The sequence below is a fragment of the Artibeus jamaicensis genome, unplaced genomic scaffold (assembly GCF_021234435.1).
Source record: "Artibeus jamaicensis isolate MK-2021 breed Jamaican fruit bat unplaced genomic scaffold, CSHL_Jam_final scaffold_1019, whole genome shotgun sequence".
NCBI classification, from domain to species: Eukaryota; Metazoa; Chordata; class Mammalia; order Chiroptera; family Phyllostomidae; genus Artibeus; species Artibeus jamaicensis.
Window position 1 is genome coordinate 6,545,224 of NW_026522025.1, and position 23,095 is coordinate 6,568,318.

General features: G+C 44.0%; 1 protein-coding gene across 1 annotated transcript in view; it reads right to left on the bottom strand.

Moving 5' to 3' along the window:
- PLPP3 (phospholipid phosphatase 3) overlaps positions 1 to 21,103 on the bottom strand; it is a 79,614-nt gene extending 58,511 nt beyond the window's left edge. The window contains exon 1 of the mRNA XM_053655440.1: positions 20,365 to 21,103. Coding sequence (XP_053511415.1) covers positions 20,365 to 20,503 — 139 coding nt within the window. The 5' untranslated portion in view covers positions 20,504 to 21,103. The remainder of the gene's footprint in view (positions 1 to 20,364) is intronic.
- Between the last annotated feature and the right edge of the window lie 1,992 nt (positions 21,104 to 23,095).

Below are 23,095 nucleotides of genomic sequence, written 5' to 3' on the forward strand. Positions count from 1 at the left end.
GGAATACAGACGTAATAAGATGAGGTCCCTGCCTCAGATTTCACTGTCAGGGTTCTTTGTAAACCCATATTTATTATCTATACTTTTCCAAATATGCATGGAAATACAGTATTTTCTCTGAATTTTAATCTACCATACAAATACACTAATTCAAAGAGGAACAGGAAAGTTGCCTGTGTGGCATAGGTATCTAGACTTCAGAAACTTATCTTCTAAATGTTCTTATTCAATAAATCAATTAGCTAGTGTAACTTCTACAATTAGGTCCAGCTGTCAAAAACTGCATGAGCAGGACAAATCCAAAGAGAGGAAAAAGCCATCATTACCTCTCACGATGACATCTGACTAACGTTAGGGTAGCTTTTTGCAGATTCAAGGCCCCGGGCCCCTATGAATTCAAGTATGTTTGCATTTGCTGATCAAGCTTATTTCTGTAAAACTACTATGCAGAGAAATATAGTTAACTGCCACGTAAATACCATTGTAAGACAGAGACTGAATAAACTTAGATTCTTGACACTTGGAAGACAGCACGGACTAACATGACTGATGCACATTTGGGGCATAAAGCAAACATTTAACGTCACTAAGGCATGAGACGTCTCTTCCTGTCTCACATCTCTGAGCCCCATCTATTCCAGAAAAATCAGTTTCTCACAAGTGTGATCCAAAGTCACTGCTCATCCTCTCTGGTGACAGGGCTCAGTCCACACAGGTCCTCACAGCATAAGTTCTCAGGTCGATGGTTCTTTTCCTCCTGTTGTTCCTACTGTTCAATTCTCCCCGCCCTAACCTTACCGCACAGTTGACAGAAAGTGGGTCTTTTCTAGTCTTGAACCTTTTTGCTTGGAATCTATCAGAATTTAAGTTTTCTCTTCCTCGACATCACTGGGTCTTGCCCCATGTTTATAGCCTTTGTCTAACTGAACCATCCCTGCTGAGCTCCTCCTGTTGAGCAGTTTGCCGCTGTTTAGAATATCTCTTAAGATGACCAGAAGTTTCACTTCTGGGGAAGTCAAATGAAAAAACCTGTTTGGGTGGTGCGGCAGGGAGAGGGTCCTGTGTATGTAAACACGGCAAGGGGTACTTATTAGGAAAGACTGTCTCCTTCACTTCAAATCTTTTAAGTGTTGGTCAACTAGGTTGTGAGCTCCTTGAGTAGGAGGCTGCATCTTTTTAACTTCATCGCGACATCAACCTAGCAGATGTGGGTGATTACTAACTATTGCATGGTTAAGTGGGCAAATTCATTCATTCATTCGTGAATGAATGAATTCACGAATGTCGTTGCTTTGGGTCTTGTGAGAAAAGCATTGGTCTTCAGGTCAGATATCCTTTCTAGACTGGTGATGTCTAGGCATACTTCCATGGCCCATTTTCCTCTCGTTCTCAAAGACACATAATATTGGAAGTCTACATCTTACAGGCATGCTGGCTAAGCTGATTGGAAAGATAGAGAACACATCTGAAACTGACTTTCGAGGGTTTAGAAGTACACTCTCACTGTAGGGGAAAACTTTACGCTTCCTCCATCGATCCATCTCATAGTCCCTCTTCAACTCAGCGAGTCCCAGGGTGCCTTTCCAACTCCACATTGCTCTGTGCCGAGGCCAAAACCCAGTTTCCTGCCTCAAAAGGCCCTTTGTTTGGCCTCTCTTTCCAAATCAGCGTATTCTGAGCTTGAACCCTCTTGCTTTTGAGAACTCCGATGCCTTGGCAGCAGAAGGCTTTGCCAGAAGGTTTGTGGTCCTAACAGCTTTCAAAAACCTCAATGTGAGGGCATGTCTCTAGCTAAGAAACTCCTTTCATGGGAGGGGGGAGAAGGAGTATTATTTTAAGAGTTGCAAAAACAACTTCAAATTGACTCTTTAGTCGTTAATTGCTACCAGAAGACTGAGAACTTCTTGTTCTCTTGTATTTAATTAAGATGATAGTTTTAATCAACTTTAAATGATATTGGTTAATATGCTCTGCTCAATCTCTGGCAAGTTTTGCCTCAGAACACTGGAATGCATTAAAGACAAATATTGAACATGTTCTCTCCCAACTGGAAAACACCTTCCCGAAGCAAGTGCAGTTGGAAAGCTTGCTACACCGCACAGGTGCCGTGTGATTCTCTGGAAGGGCTCCAGAGTTACTTCTCAAAGATCAGATAGACTGCATCTAATGCCCACTCTGTATATTACTCATGCTATAAATCCAGGGGGCACGCTTCATATACCTATTTGTTCTGAAGCTTGCTAATTATCTATGACAGAGAACAGTTTCCAAACAGAAAATTTTCAGGATAGGGGGTAGACTAATGCAGAAGAACCTGCTCCCTACCAGGCATCTTCTAATCTTGGGACAACTGGTAAGACAGGAATTATTGTCCCCATTTCACAGATGAACAAACTAAAGTTCAGGGAGGTCACCACCTTGCCTCAGGTAAGCTAACAAACAATGGGGCCCAGGTTTGGGCCCAGAACCGTCTGACACCAAAACAAAATCCTCTTTCCATTGTGCAACACTGCCTCTTAAATAGGTTTAAAACTTTATGACTCCAAGTTAAAGTTGTGAAAGCCTCATGATGGTAAATCTCTTCACGTCCCCGTTTACGCCACAACCCTGTGACGGGACTCAACAATTCAGCTCGGTCAGGGCCTCCCACTGTCATTTTTACATGACGACCTCAGCAGATCCTAAAGACCCATCTATCCTGCCCCATCATTTAGGAAAGAAAAGTTAGACCAAGAGAGTGTAAGTGACTTGTTTAAGGTCACTAGTGTCAGAGCTGCAAACGAGGTGACAGTGTCCCAAAGCTGGAGAAGTGAGGAAGTGGGTGAGCAGAAACCAGCCTTAAGAGTAGATACCTTTCCCATGGGCAAAGAAGAAGGGGAGTGTGCTTTGAAGGGAGAAGACATGATCAAAGGCCAGAAGGCAGACACCTGCGGGGTGGGTCCAGGAAACAATGAGACCAATACAGATGAAGGTGGACGTCAACCAGAATACCTGTGCACTCAATATAAGGCTGGCAGGAACTTGGGGGAATGATGAGACGGTTATTCCCTTTTAAAGCAATCATATTTCTGGAACATTTTTTACAGTCAGAACATAGAGGGGTGGCCAAAAGTAGATTTGCAATGGCGAGAATGTGAAACACAAGAGTTTTATTCTTGTCATTAATTATTGTAGTATTTTCCATATGAACAACTAAAAGCCTGCTTTGGCCCACTGCTGCATTACTGTGCTTTGGGATGTCATGTTGACGTTTAAAAGGCTTGTAGACTACTGACACAGGGGCCAATATCTGATTTGCAGAACAACCAAATCTAGGGTATAAAGGGGTACTTCAAAATATGGTATTTACTGGATTTAAACTTGAGTCTGCATAAGGTAAGAGTTTTGTTTCCTCTGGATTTCACCCATTTTCTAAGACAGTTAACTTCTCTGAGTCCAATTTTCCCATCTATAAGATGGGAGTGGGCAGGGACCACATCCGAGTCAACATTAGGTACGGGATACATTAAAGGTGCTCAGTGAATGTTTGTTGAAATGACACACTGCTATAATTTATTCAGGGGCTTTTAATTATAAAAAGTGATTAATATTATTATTAGTGCTAATAATTACCCATCACCATGGAACCAAACATAGTTGATGCTGGGCTACAATTATAGGAAGGCAGATCGTATAGTAACACAACCTATGGAACACTTAGAACTGCCTCCAAGGAATAAACTCGCCGTCACGGGAAGTATTAAGTAGAGGCTGCGTACCAACTGAGAAAAGATGAGCTACGGGGGTTGTGCCACGATGGGCGAGGGAGAGTGGGAGGACTGTTTGAACGGTCTGCAAGCCCGAGTTTTGAGATCAGATTTGTAGTTCTGAGGTTAATTCCCAATACCTAGCCTCTTTGCGCCTCAGTTCTATCGTCTGTAAAGCTGGGGTAATAACACCAATGCCACAAGGATTCTGCAGGGACTGAATAAAACACAGAAGCATCAGGAACCCATTACGTTCTCTGTCTGTTAGTTCTCTTCTCTTTCGAATCGGACCTTTTGGTCTTTCAGTCTGAGCCCTCAGAATCAACAAGCTCTGCCTTTTAAGGTAAGTTAAACTCCTTATTTTTAAATAGAAGCCATCACGGTTAGTACCAATTCAGTCTGTTGGCCAAGTACAAAACACTATAGGAAGGCAAAATTGAACTTAAAATACCTGGCTGCTCTTAAGTTACGTACTCCCAATTCTCCCAGGTTAGTTAATACTTTATTATGGGCTAGAACAAACTCTAGCAAGCAGAGGTTTTTTCCATTTCCTCACACTGACTTGCAGGAGGCATGTATTAGATACCCAGCGTTTAGCTTTATAATTATACTTAATAATAATTCAGCTATTTATAGAAAGAGATACCGTGCCAGTGGCTGCCTTAGGCTTGTAGTAGTACAGGCAACAAAAAGTTTATTTTTCTTTTTGCTGCTTGTCTGTGTTTTCTAAAATAACTTTTCATTGACATTTTCTTCAATAAAAAATTTTGCACACCCATTATGTACAAAGAAATCATCATCTATTCAGATAGAACCGTACAAACGTGCAAAACCAACCAAAGAGTTTTACATGGGAAAGGTCAACACAAAGTGCCTGGAAGCCCAAACCAACCTGAGTTCTGCCCGAGGAAATAGGGAAAAGGCTTCACAGAGCAGGTGGAGCTTGACCTGAGTATTAAGTGGTGAGTAGCACATACTAAGCAAAAAGAATGACAGGGGCAGGAAAGTGACTGGACTCGCCAAAGACTGGAGCTGTCTGGGACAAGGGCACGGTGGGGGGTAGAGGGGTAGAGGGGCTGGAAACAAGGCAATGAGTCGGGGGAGCAGGGAGTAGAAAGGGTTGGTAGAGCCACAATCTTAAGGGTCTCTCACTTATGCTCCTCAATTGATTTTGTAGTTAACGAGGGTCATAAAAGTCCTGTTCTAAAGAGGAGGACCTCCACCCACATGATCAGAATTGCAGTTTGAGAAATAACTCCTGTATACTCATTGCATAAAGGATATAGAGAGGGGAGGCTGTCACCCTGGGTCGGGTGGGGGTGGGGGAGCCTGTAAAGAAATGTTCTCAGCTCTCTATGTAATTGGAAGGTGCACAAAATGGGACAGAACTAGATTAGAGAGCTCAGATTCAGAAGATATAAAAGAAAATTATATTCATGCACAAATACAACTTTATAGTCATAATGCTTCAAAGCATTTTCCTGTATGGATACCCATACCCTTTGGTCTCAACAGCTCTGTGAGGCAGACAGACAGTGGGCCATCACCCTCCAGTACCTGAAGTGCCAGTGACTGGCCAACGGCCACCCAGCTAATCCAGCCAAGCTGGAAACAGAGCTCTGCTCAGCACTCAGCTAGACTTTTATTTTTAAAAATTTCATTTAATTATCAGCTCAAAACCTCTAGCCAAGTTTTCTCCGTCTGCAGCTGGTGGGTCTATCTTCTCATTCTCTCACCTGCTCCTGGAAGGCAGGATCTTCTCCTTGTATTGCTTGTATCTTCCTCAGCGCTTTGTATTTATCTCAACAAACACTCAGGGATAAATAAGATAAACAACAGGAATGTTCTCATCTGCACTTCTGTGACAACAGAGAACAGTCAAGAGCCAAGGGTATAGTTTCCCATTGGCCTTGTATTTCCCATTCATCACCAGACTCGGAGGAGGAATAGCCCTTGCTATGACTCCTATGATCTGAGGTGTCTCTTGCCAGCTGCTTTGCTGCTCTGCATTCTAAGTGTGAAGGGCCTCTATAAAACGGGCCTTCTCGAAGTCCTATTTTTTTCCCATTGGTCTGTGTTTGTCAAAGCTTCATGCCAACTCAGTCAGAAAAAGAAATGCCACAAAACTTCTTTTAGGAAAGAGAAAAAAAGACCTACTTTATACACTTGCTCTCATGCTAATCACACCACCACCATTCAAATCCCTGCTGAATAGCGACCCCACAATAGCCTGGGAAATACACAGAGCCTTTAACCAAAGGGTAGGCTACTTCATGCAAAATGTGGCATTTCCTTGGCTTTTTAAGTCCTTTGGAGAAGACTGATAAGAATTAATAAAATATGCAGTTCCCCGTGCAGAAAAGTCATTCCATTTCTGTATGAAACGGGCATAGTATTCTCTACCATGGCTCTGCCCTTTTCTTTTACAGTTCTACAGAATCAGCCCTGAGATTATCTTTGACATATTTTCAATAAAAGTGGATGAGTGGTCCTAGTGGCCAGCTCAAAGCAGATTCTAGCAAAGCACTTCCCCCGGAATCTCAGTAAAGCATCTTTGCTAGTGATTAACTAGTTCAATTATCAATACAGTGTGTCACTACCCACCTCCCCAGAAGAGTTGAGATGAGCACTGTGGACCAGGCTATGAAAGACTGAAATGAACTCCAACCCCCTCCTTCTTGGAGTTGTTGTGAAATTCAAGTAAGTTGCCAAAGCATGTAAAGCCCCTTTCACTACCACCTGCCAGAGAAGCATTCTGCAAAGTTCATGCCCCTCCGTCTTCCAGCCTAGAGGTTTTGAGTCTAATCTCTGTCCTCTAAGAATTTACAATCAAACAGGCGACACTAAAATGAGCAAATGACTTTCAGCTCCAAGTCACAGTCAAACACTTAATAAGACCTGACAATTTCATTTAAAAACTTTCTGGTTTGCTTGCTGTACTCATATGCATATTATGGAAAATTGTATTCAGTGCCAATTCCAATGCTAGTTTCCATTGCTGGAAGAAAGTGCATAGGTTCTGATCCCAGATGGTCAACCATTTTCCAGTCACAGAGTCCCCAGCAAGCCCCCCAACCTCTCCAAAGGGCAACTGCCTCACCCTGAAAATCAATTAGAGCAGTATCTCCCCTTCAGGACTGTGCAATTTTATGAGATACATGACTATGCCTAACTATAAAGGTTCAAAAGTGTTCTTTTTCCAGCTGACATTTGGAAATAATAATATTCTGGGTGAGGTAGTTTTGGTGTTTTGTGTAGTTGGTTTTTTAGTGCTGGAGAACAGGCGATCCAAAAGAGAAAAAACAATTAAGGCAACAAAGGATATTTACATTCAAATTTTAGATGCATCCATTATCATTTGGTAGAACTATTCAGTGAAAGAGATTTTAATTAATAATAAACATCTGAATTTCTCAGCTGAGGCCAGAACAACTATAAATGACCCATTTAAGACAAAATTATAATTATAGATTCTTCAACCCCACCAGTGGCTTTAGGAAAAGATGGTTTATTTTCCCCCGTATTATGAATGTTTTGACCCAAGAACTACATTCTAGTTTCCCAGGCAGCTCCCAGGACTTCTGCATCTACACAATGGCTGAGGTACAGACCTTGCAAAGCAGTAGTTTACATGGGTGAGTGCAGCCCATCATCCCTCCTGCCGTATCATTGGAGCTCCACTTTCCAGACTTAAATGAGAAGCCTGCTAAACTGAAGACTCAAGTAAATTGGTAACACCTTGGAAATACGTTTAAAAATCTCAGCCTGCCAGAAGTTCCTCCCTATGATTCACAGTATGTGCAGTTGCACCCAGAGAAGACACTATCCATTTATTTAATCGAAATATCTGTTAGGGCCAAGATGACAAAGCAAGACAAATGCCATGATGAGAAATAGTGTATTAGGCCATTCTTCCCCAGAAACTTACATAGGCTGAATTGCCCGAAACAACTATACAGGCAAGTGTCTAATGAAATTACTGTGCGGCTGAGAAACATTTTTGCCACTTCCTGTCAGTGGTTGCTAACTTTACAACAATATGGGTCATTTGTGGGGAAGAGGCTACTGGTGGAAGGTCTATTTACTGCATTTAATGAAGGTGCAGCATACACGGCCGCTAACCAGAGCAGCTCAAAATTTCTCAATGTGACCCAAAGGTTACACCAAACCACAAGGACAGCAGATCAGGCCTATGACAACCCATTACTACTGCCTGATAGGAGGCACAAAGGCCTAGTTCAAGTATTTGAACTAGGGGTGCCCCCCTTTAGGGGACCTTCCCAGTATCCGGTGGTCCTTCTCTCTTCTACATACATATTGCTGCTTGTCCCCTCTAGGATGTCCCACCTTTTCACCACTAAAGACCCCTCCCAGTTCTTTCTTGAGCCTGTGATGTCTGGAAGGCATCTTTATATAGCAAATAAACTGTTTAAAATAATTTCCCCACTTTTATCAATCAAAGTGTACAAAGTGCCAATCCCATCTCCTCGCTCATGAAAATGAATGGCAAGCCTAGACAGAGCTGACAGGTGCCGCTCCAAATCCAAACGACCAGCAAATGCAGATGCTCTGAGCAGTCTAGGCAGAGGCTCGCCTCTGAGTCGCCCTGAGCAAGTTAATCACTGGGAAGCCCACAGTGCACATTAGGTATTTTCGAAGCACTGAAAAGACCATGATGCTGCATGGCTGCCCTGCTGGATCTCCACAGGTCCGAAGAACCCAGGCTGAGAGTCACAGGACTCGCTCATTTTGGACAATGCATCGTGTTGCTGCTGTGAAAGCCAGCCAGGGCTGGGAAAATCGGAGTTCCAGAAAACATAAGCAATAGAAGCTAGTGGTTAAGATTGGCCTCAAGACAGTGTGGCCCCAGCTCTCCAACTCACTTGCTGCATAGCCTTCGGTAGATATTTTTAACCTCTCTGCACCTGAGTTCTGTAAAACTGAAGACAGCAGTAATGAGGATGAAAGAAGGGAATGAGCGCACAGTGCTTAGGCCAGTGGGAAGTACAAAGCCAGCACCGGATAAATGTGAGTAACTGTCACTAGTTAGTCAGGCCTGAGTGCACACACCAGCCCCACGACACCGCGTTAGCCACGTGAACCTCACCAAGTTGCAAAACCAGGTTACTGACATCTTTCTTCTGCTGTTATTGAAAAGATTAAGTGAGATATCATCTAAAGCTCCCAATAATAAAGCTCCCTTTCTCTCACCTCTTGCAAAGTGTGTGGTTTAATTTTTCACACGCTTGTAAATGCCATTTACAACTTGACGTTTCAACTAATTCCTAAAGGTTTGTACTTACTTGTGCCTTATATTTTTTAACACCTCCAAGCATCCAACACGAGTCTAAAAGATCCATGGCAATCTAATTCTCGAGGTGGTAATTACGTGTACAGGGGGGAAGTGTGAATAATCATCTTTATCAGGAAGTACAGTTCTAGTTCATGATTTTAAAATCTTGTAAAGCAGCCCTGGCTGGTGTAGCTCAGTGGATTGAGCGTTCGTGGTTCGATTCCCAGTCAGGGCACATGCCTGGGTTGCAGGCCAGTTCCCAGCAGGGGACCCACGAGAGGCAACCATACATTGATATTTCTCTCTCTCTCTCCTTCCCTTCCCCTCTAAAGATAAATAAATAAAATCTTTTTAAAAATCTTGTAAAGCAGATCCTAGTAATACATAGGTTTTAATATTAATATTTAGACTTTTAACTGTCTTCGAGGAACTCTGAAGATTCAAGGCTCTTGTCCTTTGCAGAGGCAGGAATCTGCCCGTCACACCCTGGTCTGAGGAAGCGTGTTACTCGGTGGCCGAGCGGGGCTGGCGGACAACCCAGCACCCATTTCTAATCAGCGTTATTGTTCTCTGCTCACTCGTCTTAAACCCAGTGACATTACTAGATTAAAAATGGTTTATTTGTGAAAAAAAATGCCTCTAAGAACAAAGCAACATTATAGTGGTTTCATGAATATGTTAATTCCAAAAGTCCTTGGTAAAACTTTTGTGTTTTTTCCTTATATATTTTAATTAATCCTAATATGTTCCTAAGATGGTGCAGCCACTATGAAAAATAATTTGGCAGTTCCTCAAAAAGTTCAACATAGACTTATCGTGTGATCCAGCAATTCCACTTCTGAGTCTATACACCACAGAGAACCGAAAACACCTGTCCACACAGGATTGTTTCTGGCAGCACTATTCCTACCCTCCCCTCCCAGCAAAAGCGGAAATAGCCCAGATAACCCACTGACTGATAAGCGTATAAATTAAAGCTGATGTGTGCGCACAATGGAATATTCCTTTGCAATAAAAGTAAATCTAGTACTGACGGATAAACCTTTAAAAAATTATGCTCAGTGAAAGAAGCCAGTCATAAAAGACCACAATATATGATTCCACTTACACACGAAATGTCCAGAATAGGCAAATCTATAGAAACAGAAAGTTGATTAGTGGCTGCCACGGGATGGGGGGCAGGGGGGAGCGGGGGAGGAGGGCAGACCTGGAGCGACTAATATGAAAGCAGGTTTCTTATTGGAATGATGACAATGTTCTGAAATAGATGATAGTGACGGTTGCCCAACTCTGTGAATACACTAAAAGCCAGTAAACTATACACTTTATATGGATGAACTGTATGGCACAATGAATTATATCTTAATAAAACTGTCTTTAAAATACCATTACTACCCAAGAACAACTATCTCTGTAAACCAACAAGACTGCTAATGGCCTGTTTATTTTAAGGGGCATTTGAGAAATTTAAAAATTCCAAGCAAAAAAAGAAAAAAGGTGACTTACAGCCTCATCTTTCCAATTCATCTATGAACCTAAGCATTTACTAATCTTATAATAAGGATTTTTAAGTTTTCTATAAACACTGCATTTGAAGTGGAGGGAGCAGCACCCTCACAGTTCAGAGGTTCCCACCAGAGGATCGGCAACTACCTACTACCTGTTCCTGTCCATCCTCCTTCCCTCTCTCCCTGATGCCTCAGGTTCTACTCTCCTGTGCTTGCCAATTGGTCTCCCCTCTCCACCTCCAATTTTCCTTCCCTCAAACCCAGTGATCAACGTGAATCAGCTTAGATTAATATCCTCTTAGTTTTTTTTTTCACAAACATGTCAGTCTAAGTGTTGTCTGTAAAACTTCGGTATTTTGTTCTTAATATTTCAACCTTATGTTATTTCTAAGATGGTACAGCTATTGTGGGAAACTGTTTGGCAGTCCCTCAGAAAGTCAAACATTAAGTTAACCCTATGACCCAGCAATTCCACCCCTTGCTCTAGACTGCGGTTAGTTTCTTTATGAAATGTTCCATAATGAAAGGAAAACGAAAACAAAAATAAAACTTTATTTGCTCTGCTGGTCCTCCCAAATAAAGTTCAAGTTCCTTACCTGCCTGCCATGTGCAGCCTGCTTTTATTTTTATAATCTGGCTCCAGCCTACTTCTCCAGCCTCATCTCCTCGACTGTCTTTGTCCCACTCAATGCAAATACACCATGCTTGTACTCTAACTCCTCACCCTTCCCCAGCGTCTTAGCACCTACTGTGACCTTGGCCATAATACCCTCTACCCTGCATGGCTAAAGGCATTTCCAGGTCCACACCCTTAAGCAAACTCCATCACTGCCACCAAAATTGCTTCTCCCTTACCACAACAAAGTCAGCATCACTGTGTGTGTGTGTGCACGCACAGCCTGGGAATTCTTAAAAGGCAAGAAATCCCCTAGATCTAGTAGGTGCTCAAGAAACACGTGCAAAAGATGTGTACTTGAAAAGACAGATACAAACATAGACTTCACTAAGCAGACTCTCTAGAAATTACATGACTTATATCACAGACTAGTTTGGGGGCCAGATATAAAGACACCATCAATGAGAACAGCTTCCTTTGTGTCAATATAATCACATGTATTACATGTTTTAGGGATGCATAAACAGGAACCAAAGCATACTGCTCATTATGACAAGGCGCTTACACTGATTTGCATTTCTCTACACAACTCTCTAGGCATATAATTTAGTTCATTTATGACAAACCTCAAAAACACGCTTACCACCAATACTCTGATTGCAACGTATACTTTCAAAGCACACAGAAATCAACTTTCTTTCAAAAGTTTCCAGCTGGGTCTTATGTGTGTTATTTTGTTTGGTTTGTTTTAAATTTGGGAATTTTAATGCAGATTATAATTTATAATTTAATCAGGATCTAAAGGAAGAACAGTTTCACAGGGATGTTCAAGAACCTGACCTAGACTTCTTTTGAATGCCCGCCAATTAATGCATGACCTTGACAAACTTATTTAATCTTAGACTCAGTTTCCTCCTCAGTCAAATTAGAATAATTTCTACCTCAAGAGATGGTGCAGAAGTTTTTAAAAAGCAAAACTTAGAAAATATCAGTTCTCTTTCTTCTCTCCTTTGAATACACCATTTGAAAAAGATGGTGCCTGTTTAAGCTCGAATCAGTCAGCAGCTGTCTTTGGTAATAAGCACTTTCTAGAACACGCACCTGTTTGAAGAAAAGTAATATATCAAAAATGATCTAGTCCTTCAAATTGGTCCCATGTATCTCTGGCCTCACTCAATTACCACCAACTGATCTGGATTCAAAGTTAAACCTGTTTGTCTTGTTTCTCTTTTAATAGACGCAGGCAAGAGAAACAAGAGCCTACAGCTCTCCTCTGAGAACTCTACCTCACAGCTGGCATCAAATTTCAAACTGACAAGTAAACATCAGAAAAGCAAAATGGTCAAAAGCCAAAACCTTGGTTTCTGGGCCCTGCTCTTTCACTATAACCGAACAATTCATTAGTAACCAATCCAGGCCACAGGCTCACCACGCATGAATCCAGGGCACGGGGCAGGGCTCCATGGAAACAGTGATGAGAGCGGCTACCACCAGTTGAGTGGGGCGTGCATGCAGCATGCTCTGTGCTAGGCACAGCCTCACCACTTCACGTGCATCTATCATCCCATCTTACAAATGAGATGGCTGAGGCCTCAGAGACCCCCTGTAACTCGCCTAAGCTTATACAGCTAACAGTAGTGAGTAACCTCCATGGGTCTGAGTCTAAAGTCTGTGCTTTACCCCTCAGACCTCCCGACCTTCCCCTGTTCAAAGGGGCCTGCTTCTGTGACTGAGATAAAAAATGACCTTGGCATTGTTGATAATGCTATCTCTAAGGTACTTTCAAGTTCCATGAATCTAGACAATGAAGAATTGTTCTGACGGTATTTTATTATGCCCACAGAGAGACTCATTCAGAATCTCTAAGCTATGTCGCAATTATTTATGTAAAACTCTGTCTTGTCCACTATTCAAACTGATCCTTGAGTTAAAACTCACATTTGTGTCCTTTACTGAGCCTTAAAGAACAGTCTGTACATATTCTGACTCAATGCAATTGAAATAAATGGAATGGAATAGAGTGAAATTAATGAAATGGAAAATGCAATTTCATTAATTGCATTGAAAAGTGGGCCGCAAGCTAAGCTGACAAGAGCTCTGATGACCGCCTAGGAGCTGGGTGTCCTTGTGTGAGTTACTTAACTTCTCTGGGCTGCAGTTGCCTCATCTATAAAAGGGATCTAATATCTATATCACATGTTAGCATGAATAATAAATATGGTCACCAGAACAGTTACTCCTTTCTTCAACAAACAGGCGGAGTACCCTGGATAAACAAGCAGTTTGATCACTTTCAATCACAGCGATGGTATTTAGTTAGGTTTTTCCCTGGGCTGACAATAGATAGAGAGAAGAGTTGATGCTAAAAGAGACCATTTGTCCAAATGTCCTCTCGCCCTCCTGTGGGGTGTCTTTCTCTTAAAGACATCTTCCTTTCAAAGGGGAGGACGCAGCACGGAAGGCGGCTGAGGATCCTACCCTGTAACTTCCCCAGCCCAGGAACCCTGCCGCTGCTCTTCCTCAGCTAACGAGAAACATATATGTTCCTTCTGCCTCATTTCTGCTTAGGACTCTCCTCACAACTTTTCCTCCTCGTATATTTTAGGCAACATTGGTGTCAAAAAAATGAAAGAGGATTCCATAGAACCACTGGGACTGAGAGCACTGGGAAGTAAAGGAGACTAGCACTATTCTTATGAATAACATTATCAATACATTAATAGTACAGTGCTTTTTACCTTTTCAAAGTGCTTTCCGATCCATGGTGTCATCTGAGTGTCATCACACAGGGGTGTCACCAGTTTGCTTGTTTCCTTTACAGACCAGAAAACTGAAGCCTGAAAAGGTTAAATAATTTTTGCCCAGGTCACCGCTATCTTAGCTTTATGTCAAGATTCAAGCCCATCTGTACGTGAATCCAAATTTTGTATTATTTCTACAATACTTCGCCAAGCTAATTTTGATCTTTTAAAGGCTCTGTTGGGGGAATCTAATTTATTCCATTTACTTTTTACTCACACACAAACTTCAGTATCTCAAAAGAAAATATTTATAGTGTTAACACCTCATTTATCCAAAGTGCCCAGTTAGCTGGCAACATCAACCACCTATAACTCAGTCTGGAAACAAGAACAAATCCCAGCCTCTTGACAATTAGGAGACTCCCCCAAGTCCTTGCACTAAAAATCACGGCAGATCTCAGGGTGGCACCCAGAGGTCACTTTTTCCTTTGGGAGAACTGTAACAAGCTGGATTGTCTTTACTGAGAAAGACAGGTACACAGGCCACAAATGACAAAAAAAAGGACAGACAATCTAAGAATGTGGCACGTGCCAGCGCACTCAGTACAGGGACAAAAAGCCCTCTCCAGGAATCAATTGCCCTTAAGACATCAGCTGCTAAACAGCATAGTAATTCTCAAATGGCCTGATAAGAATCACCAGAAGCTTTGATAAAATACAAAAATCCTAGGCACTGGCCCAAAGCCTACTGAACTGTCCTCTCCCAGGAAAGGGTCTGAGAATCTGTATTTCACACCAGGTGGGCCTCCTTATCAGGTGAATTTGTATAATACTGACATAGTGGGCATCACCAAAATAGGTTATGACTACTCAGACGATGCGTACTGACTCCAGCTGGCACAAAGGGTAGAGTTTCTCCATAAATATAACTGCCTACACCGGGGAAAAGTCCTTCCTATGGTCTCATTAGCATCATGCTGTGACCAAGGGGGCGTGCCAGCCTGAACAACAGCACAGGAAGGGGGGGAGGAAGACTCCAAAATGGACAGGAAATCCAAAGGGCTAATAGTAGAAAAGGCCACCCACTCTGGTTTTAGTAGTCTCCCCCAAAGGCAGCTACACTCCCATGGTATATCTATTATGTATATGAGAAAATTGGGGAAAAAGGAGCAAAGAAAAAAAAACAGCCATTCTGGACAAGAGAAAATTGAGGTATTCAGCTATCCTAGGAGAGTCAGCTGGGCCTACCGACTGAGCTCCCTTCTCTATTTCAGTCCATGCAGGATGCTCAATTAGATGGTTCACCAGTTGATTAATCAAAGTCTGTTCCTATGGTTCACATAGTAGATTAACCTACCACAACCTACTGAGTTATTAAAAACCCCTACTTAGTACCAGAGCAACAGAAAGCAGGAAGGTCGCCTTATTTACTTGTTTGCTTGTAATTACCATAGATTTCAGCAGGCAGGGGAAAGGGCACACCCAGCCAAGGAGAAGTTTAGCATGTTCTTCAGTATATTGGGTTAACTCCAGTAAAAGTGCTTACTGTCTCTCCAGAATAAGTAGGGTAAGTGAACTGTCAGCACCAGTTCTTTGGTAAAACACGTCATATTGTTATCAGAGAAGTAATTACTGAGTTTCTACCTCACAATACCTACCAGCACAGACCAATAAAATTGTTAGAGCTAGGAGGGGTCTGAGAGACTACCTAGTCCCTCCCTTTTATTGCAATGATAAAGAAACAAAGGCCCAGAAGAGTCAAGTGCATTTCCCCAAGTCACACAGCCAGGTAATGGCAGTACAAGACCAGAACTCATTTCAGTAGGCTCTCATCGTTGTGAGGACTCAGCGAGGTCATGTACAATGAAGAGCTAAATGGGCGGTGTGCATGAGGGAGACAGTCAGCATATATGAATGTCATTCCTCTTTTCTTGAAATTGGTCACTGAATGTTGCATGGCAGCCTTAGACATTGGACATGACCTCGCCCAACCAGCCATTTTACCAATGGGGGGAAAGAAAACTGAGATCCACTGAATGCTTACTTATCCACAACCTAATAGCTAGATGGTGGCGCTGGTTGGCCAGGGGTCTGAAGCTTCCAAATCGCTCGTTGTCTCTTCACTACACAACACTGCCTCCCTCTCATTATTAAAAGTGAATAGTTTAATAACAGATGATGCTTTTATGTATCTCTTACATGGCACTGGTGCTAGAATTACATCTTAACCATTTAATTGCAAACTGAGAAATGTCCAGAAACATTTCAGAACAAATAAATTATATAGGAAGGTGGCTGCCTGTCTGAATCTCTTTCCCCTTGCCTCATGACTCTCCACCCAGTGACTCTGCTTTCTGGTGGGGAATAGAACAGGAGTCGGGACCTTTGGACTAACCTGACCACCACCTGATTCCTTAAACATCCCATCCTGGTACCCAGCTAATCTACCTCCTGGTATCAAAAGCCAAATGAAGAACAGTCTTTCTGATCAAAAGAACTTTCTCTAAAGAGAACTAGATGGTAATCTAGGGCTCAAGAATTCTGCCAAAGTTTAGATCAACAATGAACAGAAGTCAAGCGTCTTCGATTTACTGGGCAAATGTGCCTTTCTGCTATGTGCAGTGGATGGTTTGTGTTCTTCACTACAACATCATTACTGAGTATGCATTTCACATTCTAATCTACCAGTGAGACACAAGATATGAAGGCAACCACAAAACCTTCACCAGGGCTCCAGATTATTCATCTTTTGCATTTGTCCAAGTCTTGAGAGCGACAAATTTTACACCCAATGTTTCTTCTGATCCTCACAGCAGTATAGTTAGTGGTCCTTCTGATTATCGTTTTGCAAATGAGCTAACTGAACTCAGAAGACGAAGGACCTTGAACAAGGACCACAGGACACAAAGCTGGACCTGTCTAAAATTGCCAACCCAGCAAAGTGTACGGGTTGGGAGACCTCCATCCGTATGTAGGGAAGAGGGAAGGCAAGGCACAGAAACAGACACTCAGCATGGATTTACCAAACCTCTGCACTGTGGAACAGCCATGTACTGCTTCGTGTTCCTTCTTTGGAACCAGTCTCATGGGGTAAAAGGTGCCTCCAAATCTGGGAATTACTTAGTACTGGAACCAGCCCCAAATCAAAACAAGGCCATACGATTGACCAGCAGAGTCTGAACAGCCTTTATCCACCTGCTTACGTGCAAATGGGTAACTCGGAAGAAATGTGGAAAGGTAGGATTTTCTGCAAACTGAGCTTCAGGATTTTCTGATGGGAATCTTGAGTTTCAAGATTCTTGAGATAAGAACGGGAAGAGGGATGGGACTCCAGTCAGGCTACCTGAGAACTCGACACCAACCCAAATCGACTTCGGTATGTCCTTCCTTTCTCTGATACTCGGTCTTCTCATCTACAAAGTGGAAATAATCTCTTCGTGAGGGTTTCGGTGACGAGCGCATTAACTAGTTCATATGAAAAATAAGCTAATGTAGTGGATGCACTTCCCTTCTTGCCTGAGGATATATTCTCTGCTGCTCTCATGGAACCTCACACACAGAACCAAAGGCCCAGAAAACAGGAGGTGTATAGACCACTTAACTGCAGGCAAAACAAACTTCAGAATAACTACCATGCAAAGACTCATAACTGTATTTATAAAAACAACTAGTCGGCAAAAGTAAAGACAGCTCGCTGTTCACTGGGAGGTGAACTCCCATTGGCGTTCTCTGACAGCAGACTCCTGGCCTTCAAGCGAGCGGGCTTTTGTTTTTCCACCAAGAATTTAACATTCCATAAAGGTATGTGGAACAAGTTAAACTGCTTGCTTATTTCCAGTTGCGCAGCACATGGGCTTTTATTTTTTCCAGATACAAGAAGATGAAGCTTGGTGTATATTCCTATGAGAGAATAAACAGAAAACGATTTCTCTCTTTTCAATATATTAGTGCCCTGTAATCCAGACCATATGATCAATAAACTATATAAAAATTAAACCATACTGACAGTCTTAGGCAAAAAGTGAAGCAAGTAGAAAACATTTTTTTTCAGGACTTTGGTGTGTGGAATATTGAAATCACATGTTGTGTTATTAATTTTCTTTTGGAAGCCAAATAGAGTTCTTGTGCATAAATATCTCAAGTAAATATTTGCCTTACAGGTTTTCCCACTAAAGTTGTTAGAGGTATTAAATCAGTGGCATTGTAATTAGGCCTACTCATAGGGGAGGCATCGATAAGACACTTCAAAAATGACTTACTTGTCATGGCTTGAATAGCAAGGCACGTACGTTAAATGGATAGCTATGTGTGTCTTGTAATAAAATACAAGGTTCTGTTATCATTACTTTTGACGGGTAAACAAAATCACTTACTCCAACAGGCCAACAGTAAGTAAACATAACGACTAGGTTTAGAATATTAGCTTTGGGTGATGGAGCTGGGGGTCGGGGAGAACTGGGTCAGGTGAAGCATTCACCTTCCTTACACTTTCCCTGCCCAGCAGAGCGGCTTGGGGTTTCTGTGTCCCTGTCTACATTGCTAATACGTGAGTCTTTTTGCAACTTCCTTCACAGTCTTTCTCTTTCAATAATAATACACCATCTCTTGGGACTGGAGGAGAGCAATGAGGCTACAAAGGCTGTCAAGTATGCCAGCTGAGCTTTCCTAATCAGAAAGTAGGTTAGTAGGAGGCTCGCGGCAACAGCTGGCAAGAAAGCGCTCGCTCACCCTTCCACCAACCCAACACACCAGTACACACTGGAAGCTCCCGGCAAGTTTACAGTGAACAGATCCAATATGTTTAGCATTTCCTGATTCTCCCCAGAACCAGAGAGGGTCTTTTAAAAATTCAATAGTTTGGCAAAGAAAGTACTAATCTTCCCCACTGTGCATGATAATAAGCCAGCCACTTTCAGGAAGGTGGGCCCCCCAGTGACAATTTCTTACATAGCATCTTAAGGTTGAATTTCCAAGAAGAGGCGGGGATGGGATTTTCAGTCACCTCTCCTCCTCTGTGCACAGCACAATTTTTAAATCCTTTAGAGCCCCATCTTTCTCTGACTCTCAAAATGTATTATGGGTCTCAAGCCAAAGGACCCTGCTACAGAAAGTCATAAACAGAGGTAGCGTAAGTCCGGCCCAAGAGATCTCTGGTTTGCACAATCTGCCTGGACAGATCCATTTCAAAGGGGACGGTAAGTCTCAGTGCAGGAGTTCTATTTTAAGGGAACTGAATAGGGAACACAGATGTTTCTCAGTTAGCGGAGTTGGCAGAGCAGCTCCTGGACCAAATCCGAGTTCTTAATGCAGGAAGGGGCCTTGTAGAGCATCTAGTTCAGCCCACTCACTCAACTGATGAGGAAACTGAGGCCAATAAGGCAGTTAGGTGGCACACCCAAGAAGCGGGAGAGGGGCAAGATTCTGATGACAAGTTCTGTGCTCTTTCCACTACACCACGATTCGCTTTAGGGCGGGGGGGGGGGGCGGGAAACTATGCTGACTTCAACCTTGGAACTTCTGCAGATTCGTGTCAATAGCTTTTCCCTCCCTGCACCGAGTTCATAAATCCTTACTCTCCCACTCCAATTCCTTTTACTCCCACAGCCCTTCCAACTAGCTTGATAAACAGCAGTGGACTATCGTCTCAACTTTCTGAGGTGCATTAATTGTGGTCCCAAAACTTGACTGTGGCTTATTTTCCCAGTGCCTCAGTTTCCTCAACGGTGAAATGGGGCTCTTCACCCGAACAGCACAGAGTCAGGGAGAGAGCTAGTTAAAATTACCCCCTGGCACATAGTAGGCGCTTAAGAAGTAGTCACTACAGAATGGGTACCACGCATCAGTCCCCTAGAGAGCACCTTCTAAACCCCTGGGGTGGGGGCGTTGAGGAGAGGAGCAAGTGGAAGGCCAGCTTTCAGGTCTGGCTCGGCCAGGGCAGCAACGGCGGAAGGGGTTGGATGTTTACATACAGTCAGGGGAAGGGAGCTCGGCTCCAGGCAGGAGCCCGACGCTCCAGCAGATCCATTTTACTTAGATGGAGGGCAACAAGCTATCTGCTGGCTCTAGATCATGGTTCGGCCAACTTCCCCTAACTAAAAGGATGAACCCACATTTCCCGTGGGATTCCACCTGGGCTTCCAAGCAGTGACGGCTTTTAAGGAGTGGGTTTGCAGTTGCCCGCGAAAGCCTAAGCACGCCCAAACATTCAAGTGCAGGCCGGGAAGTCGGTGGGATCGGGGAGGGCGCGGGCCAGGGGGCCCGAAGGAGAGCGAAGTCTCCCCAAGAAGGCTGCGGGGGCCTCCAGGGGCTGACAGCGCGGCAGAGCCCGGAGACGCGGCCGGCTGGCGGCCCCGCGCCAGCGAGGAAGTGCAGAGCCCAGCGCGCAGGCACCCCGCCGGGCTGGGACCCGCGCCGAGAGCCGGGGGGCCGAGGGGCCAAGGGACAGCGGGGCTGGGCTCACCCATAAAGAGGCAAAAGAGGTCGAGGCAGATGAGCAGCGCTCGCTTGCTGCCGCCCTTCCTCGGGTTGTTGTTGAGCGAAGGGCTGCCGCCGTTCTTGCTCTCCGGGACGATCGCCTTGTCGTACTTGTAGTTTTGCATGGCGCTGGCTGCGGCGCGAGCCTCCCGCCCCGCGAAGACGCCCCGCGACAGCAGCCACACACCCAGACGCTGGGGTCGCTTCCCGGCCGAGGCTGCTCGGGAGAGTTGGCGGGTCGTCCCGGGTTTGGGGCTCGGAAGCGAGAGTGCGGCTCCGCTGCCTGCTTTCAGTGCAGATGGTGGTGTTTTCTGCTCCCCTTGAGTGCCTCCGCTTTCTTTCCTCTCTCAACCCCAAATCGTTCGAAAGTCCAAAGGGAAGAAAGCCAAATCCCGAGCAGAAACTTTTGCAGAGCTGAGCTGCCCGAGAGGCGCGGGGCTGGCGCGAGTCTGTGAGCTCGAGCGAGCCAGCGAGCAGCGCGGGCGCTCCACCGCCTTCCTCCGCGGCCAGGTGACTTAATGAATGGGAGCTGCGCGCAGCCAGCCACTCCGGAGCGCCGGCCCCGGCTCCAACTTTTCCTCCTCCTGTTGCTGCGCTGCCGCCGCCGCGGCTGCTGTTGTGATCGCCTTGGGTTTGTTTTCTGCACTTTTATTTCACGAGGTCCTTTTAAAAGAGAGAGAGGGAACAAGAGGGCCCTCCTCACTTGGCTCTGAAGGGATTCAGAAAGCACAGCCCCTTCCTTAAGCTGCCTAAGACGTAGCATAATTAAGGCCACATTTTCCCCCACCCCCTTTAAAAAAAATCTAAAAGAAAAAGTTACTCTCAAGCCAGAGAATCAGGGAGCCCCTAGCGTTCAGAAACATCAGATTGTCACAAAAGGAAAATATATATAAATTTGAAAAAAAAAATGTCTTGCTGGCCTTGGGCCAGCAAGTTAAGGCTATGCAGCTAAAACGCATTTCTCCTCACAAATTTGAGGTTTCCAAGTCTGTTTCCCCGTCTTTATTTTAATTTGAATCGCATTATCCTGAAAATGCTCAAGGAAAACTGTCTTTTTAACATCTTAATACCCAGCACCTATACTGTGCTATATTCTGAGGACAGTAACATGAAAAAAAAAGACCGCGGGACTCTGGAGCTAGACTGCGTGGATTCGATTCCTGGCTGTGGCTCTTCGCCACAGTTTCCCCACCTGTAAACTGGAGATGATACTTTCAAATAGAGTAATTATGGAAATTCAATCAGTTAATCCATATAAGCTCCTAGAAAAGTGCCGGGTACACAGGAAGTGCTCTATGTGGGTTTCGGGAGATTCACCGGTTTCCAAAGTGAAGGAGTCTCAAGCCCTGGAAGCCCTGTGCTAGGTCAGCCTGCCTCAGCCTGCCTGGGCCCCTGTGGAGCTGGGGGGGGGGGGGGGGGCCGGGAGCCCAGGGGTGGGGGTGCTCACCGGAGGTATCACCTTTAGCGTGAGTTGTCGGGTAATCTAATGTTTTGGCTTAGACTGTCACATTATTTTCAAATTATTTTATGGGACTCAGTCACTTAATATTTCTTCCAGGTAAACATTCTCAGGGCAAGGGCTTTCCCTTATATTTTCTAGTGCCTAGCAGGGAGCTACCCACGCAGTGAACGATGAGTGAACATTTCTTCCAGATGTCTCTTTTTAGGCGTCCGGTAGCTTTTTAATACATTCACACCGACCGGTTATGGGGTTCATAACCCTATATGCAGTCACCATCAGCCACTCGCCCTTTCTCAAACAGCCTTTTCACACTCCCCTTGCCCTCCTACTCCCTCCGCCTGCAGTGCACATCCATCCCTTCTAGTTTCCAGAACGCTTCTCTCCTGTTAGGGTCCTCTGATGTGTCACCTCCTCTCTGCGCCCTTTCTTGACCTCTGGGCAGAATTAACTTCACCTTCGACATTTTGTTTATAACACTGTGGTAGCACATACCACAGTATGATTAGGTGTTATAGTCGGTAAAGACTAGTCTACTCTATGAAGTATCAGCTACACAGCATCTCTCCAGTACCTGGCAGAGGGCTGAGCGACTGCTGAATTAAGCTCACATCCAGATGGTAAGTGGAAGCAAGAGTAAATGAATCCCCAAGACACTGCTGAAGTTGGGACACAGCACAGAAGAAGAAAAAAATAGCCACAAATAAAAGCCAGGGTGACTAACAGAACAGATTCCTTAGGTAGATTTTCAGTGAGAAATACCTTCTCTTGAAATGTTCACATGGCAGAAACGATACAAGGCCAATTTCATCTTTACTGACATTTTAAAAGGAATTCAGGAATTCCAGTGCCTCTCCCTTGGCCATCCAACCCTCTTCACAATTATGATCATCCTCAGGTTCCACGTCACCAAACCTATCTTTGGAATTTCAACCTAAAAACACTAGTCATCCTGAAACTACAACCCACTCTGATCTTTTCCTTCTTCGAGTTCAAAGAGTCCTCGGGCATCTGTGCCACTCAGAAGGCCACTTATGTTCCACCGTCTACTACTCTGTTCTGTGGTCTGAATTTAGGTACCTCCCTTCCTTTTATCTTTGAAATGACGTTTATTAATTTAAACATTTTTAAAAGCTAGACTTTTACCATAGTTCAATGGTACTATAACTCAGCAATCGTTGTTGGTCTCTTTAAAAGTACAGGGTAAGATTATCATTTTAGCCAGCACTGGATCGAACACTAGGAACCCATTTTGCTT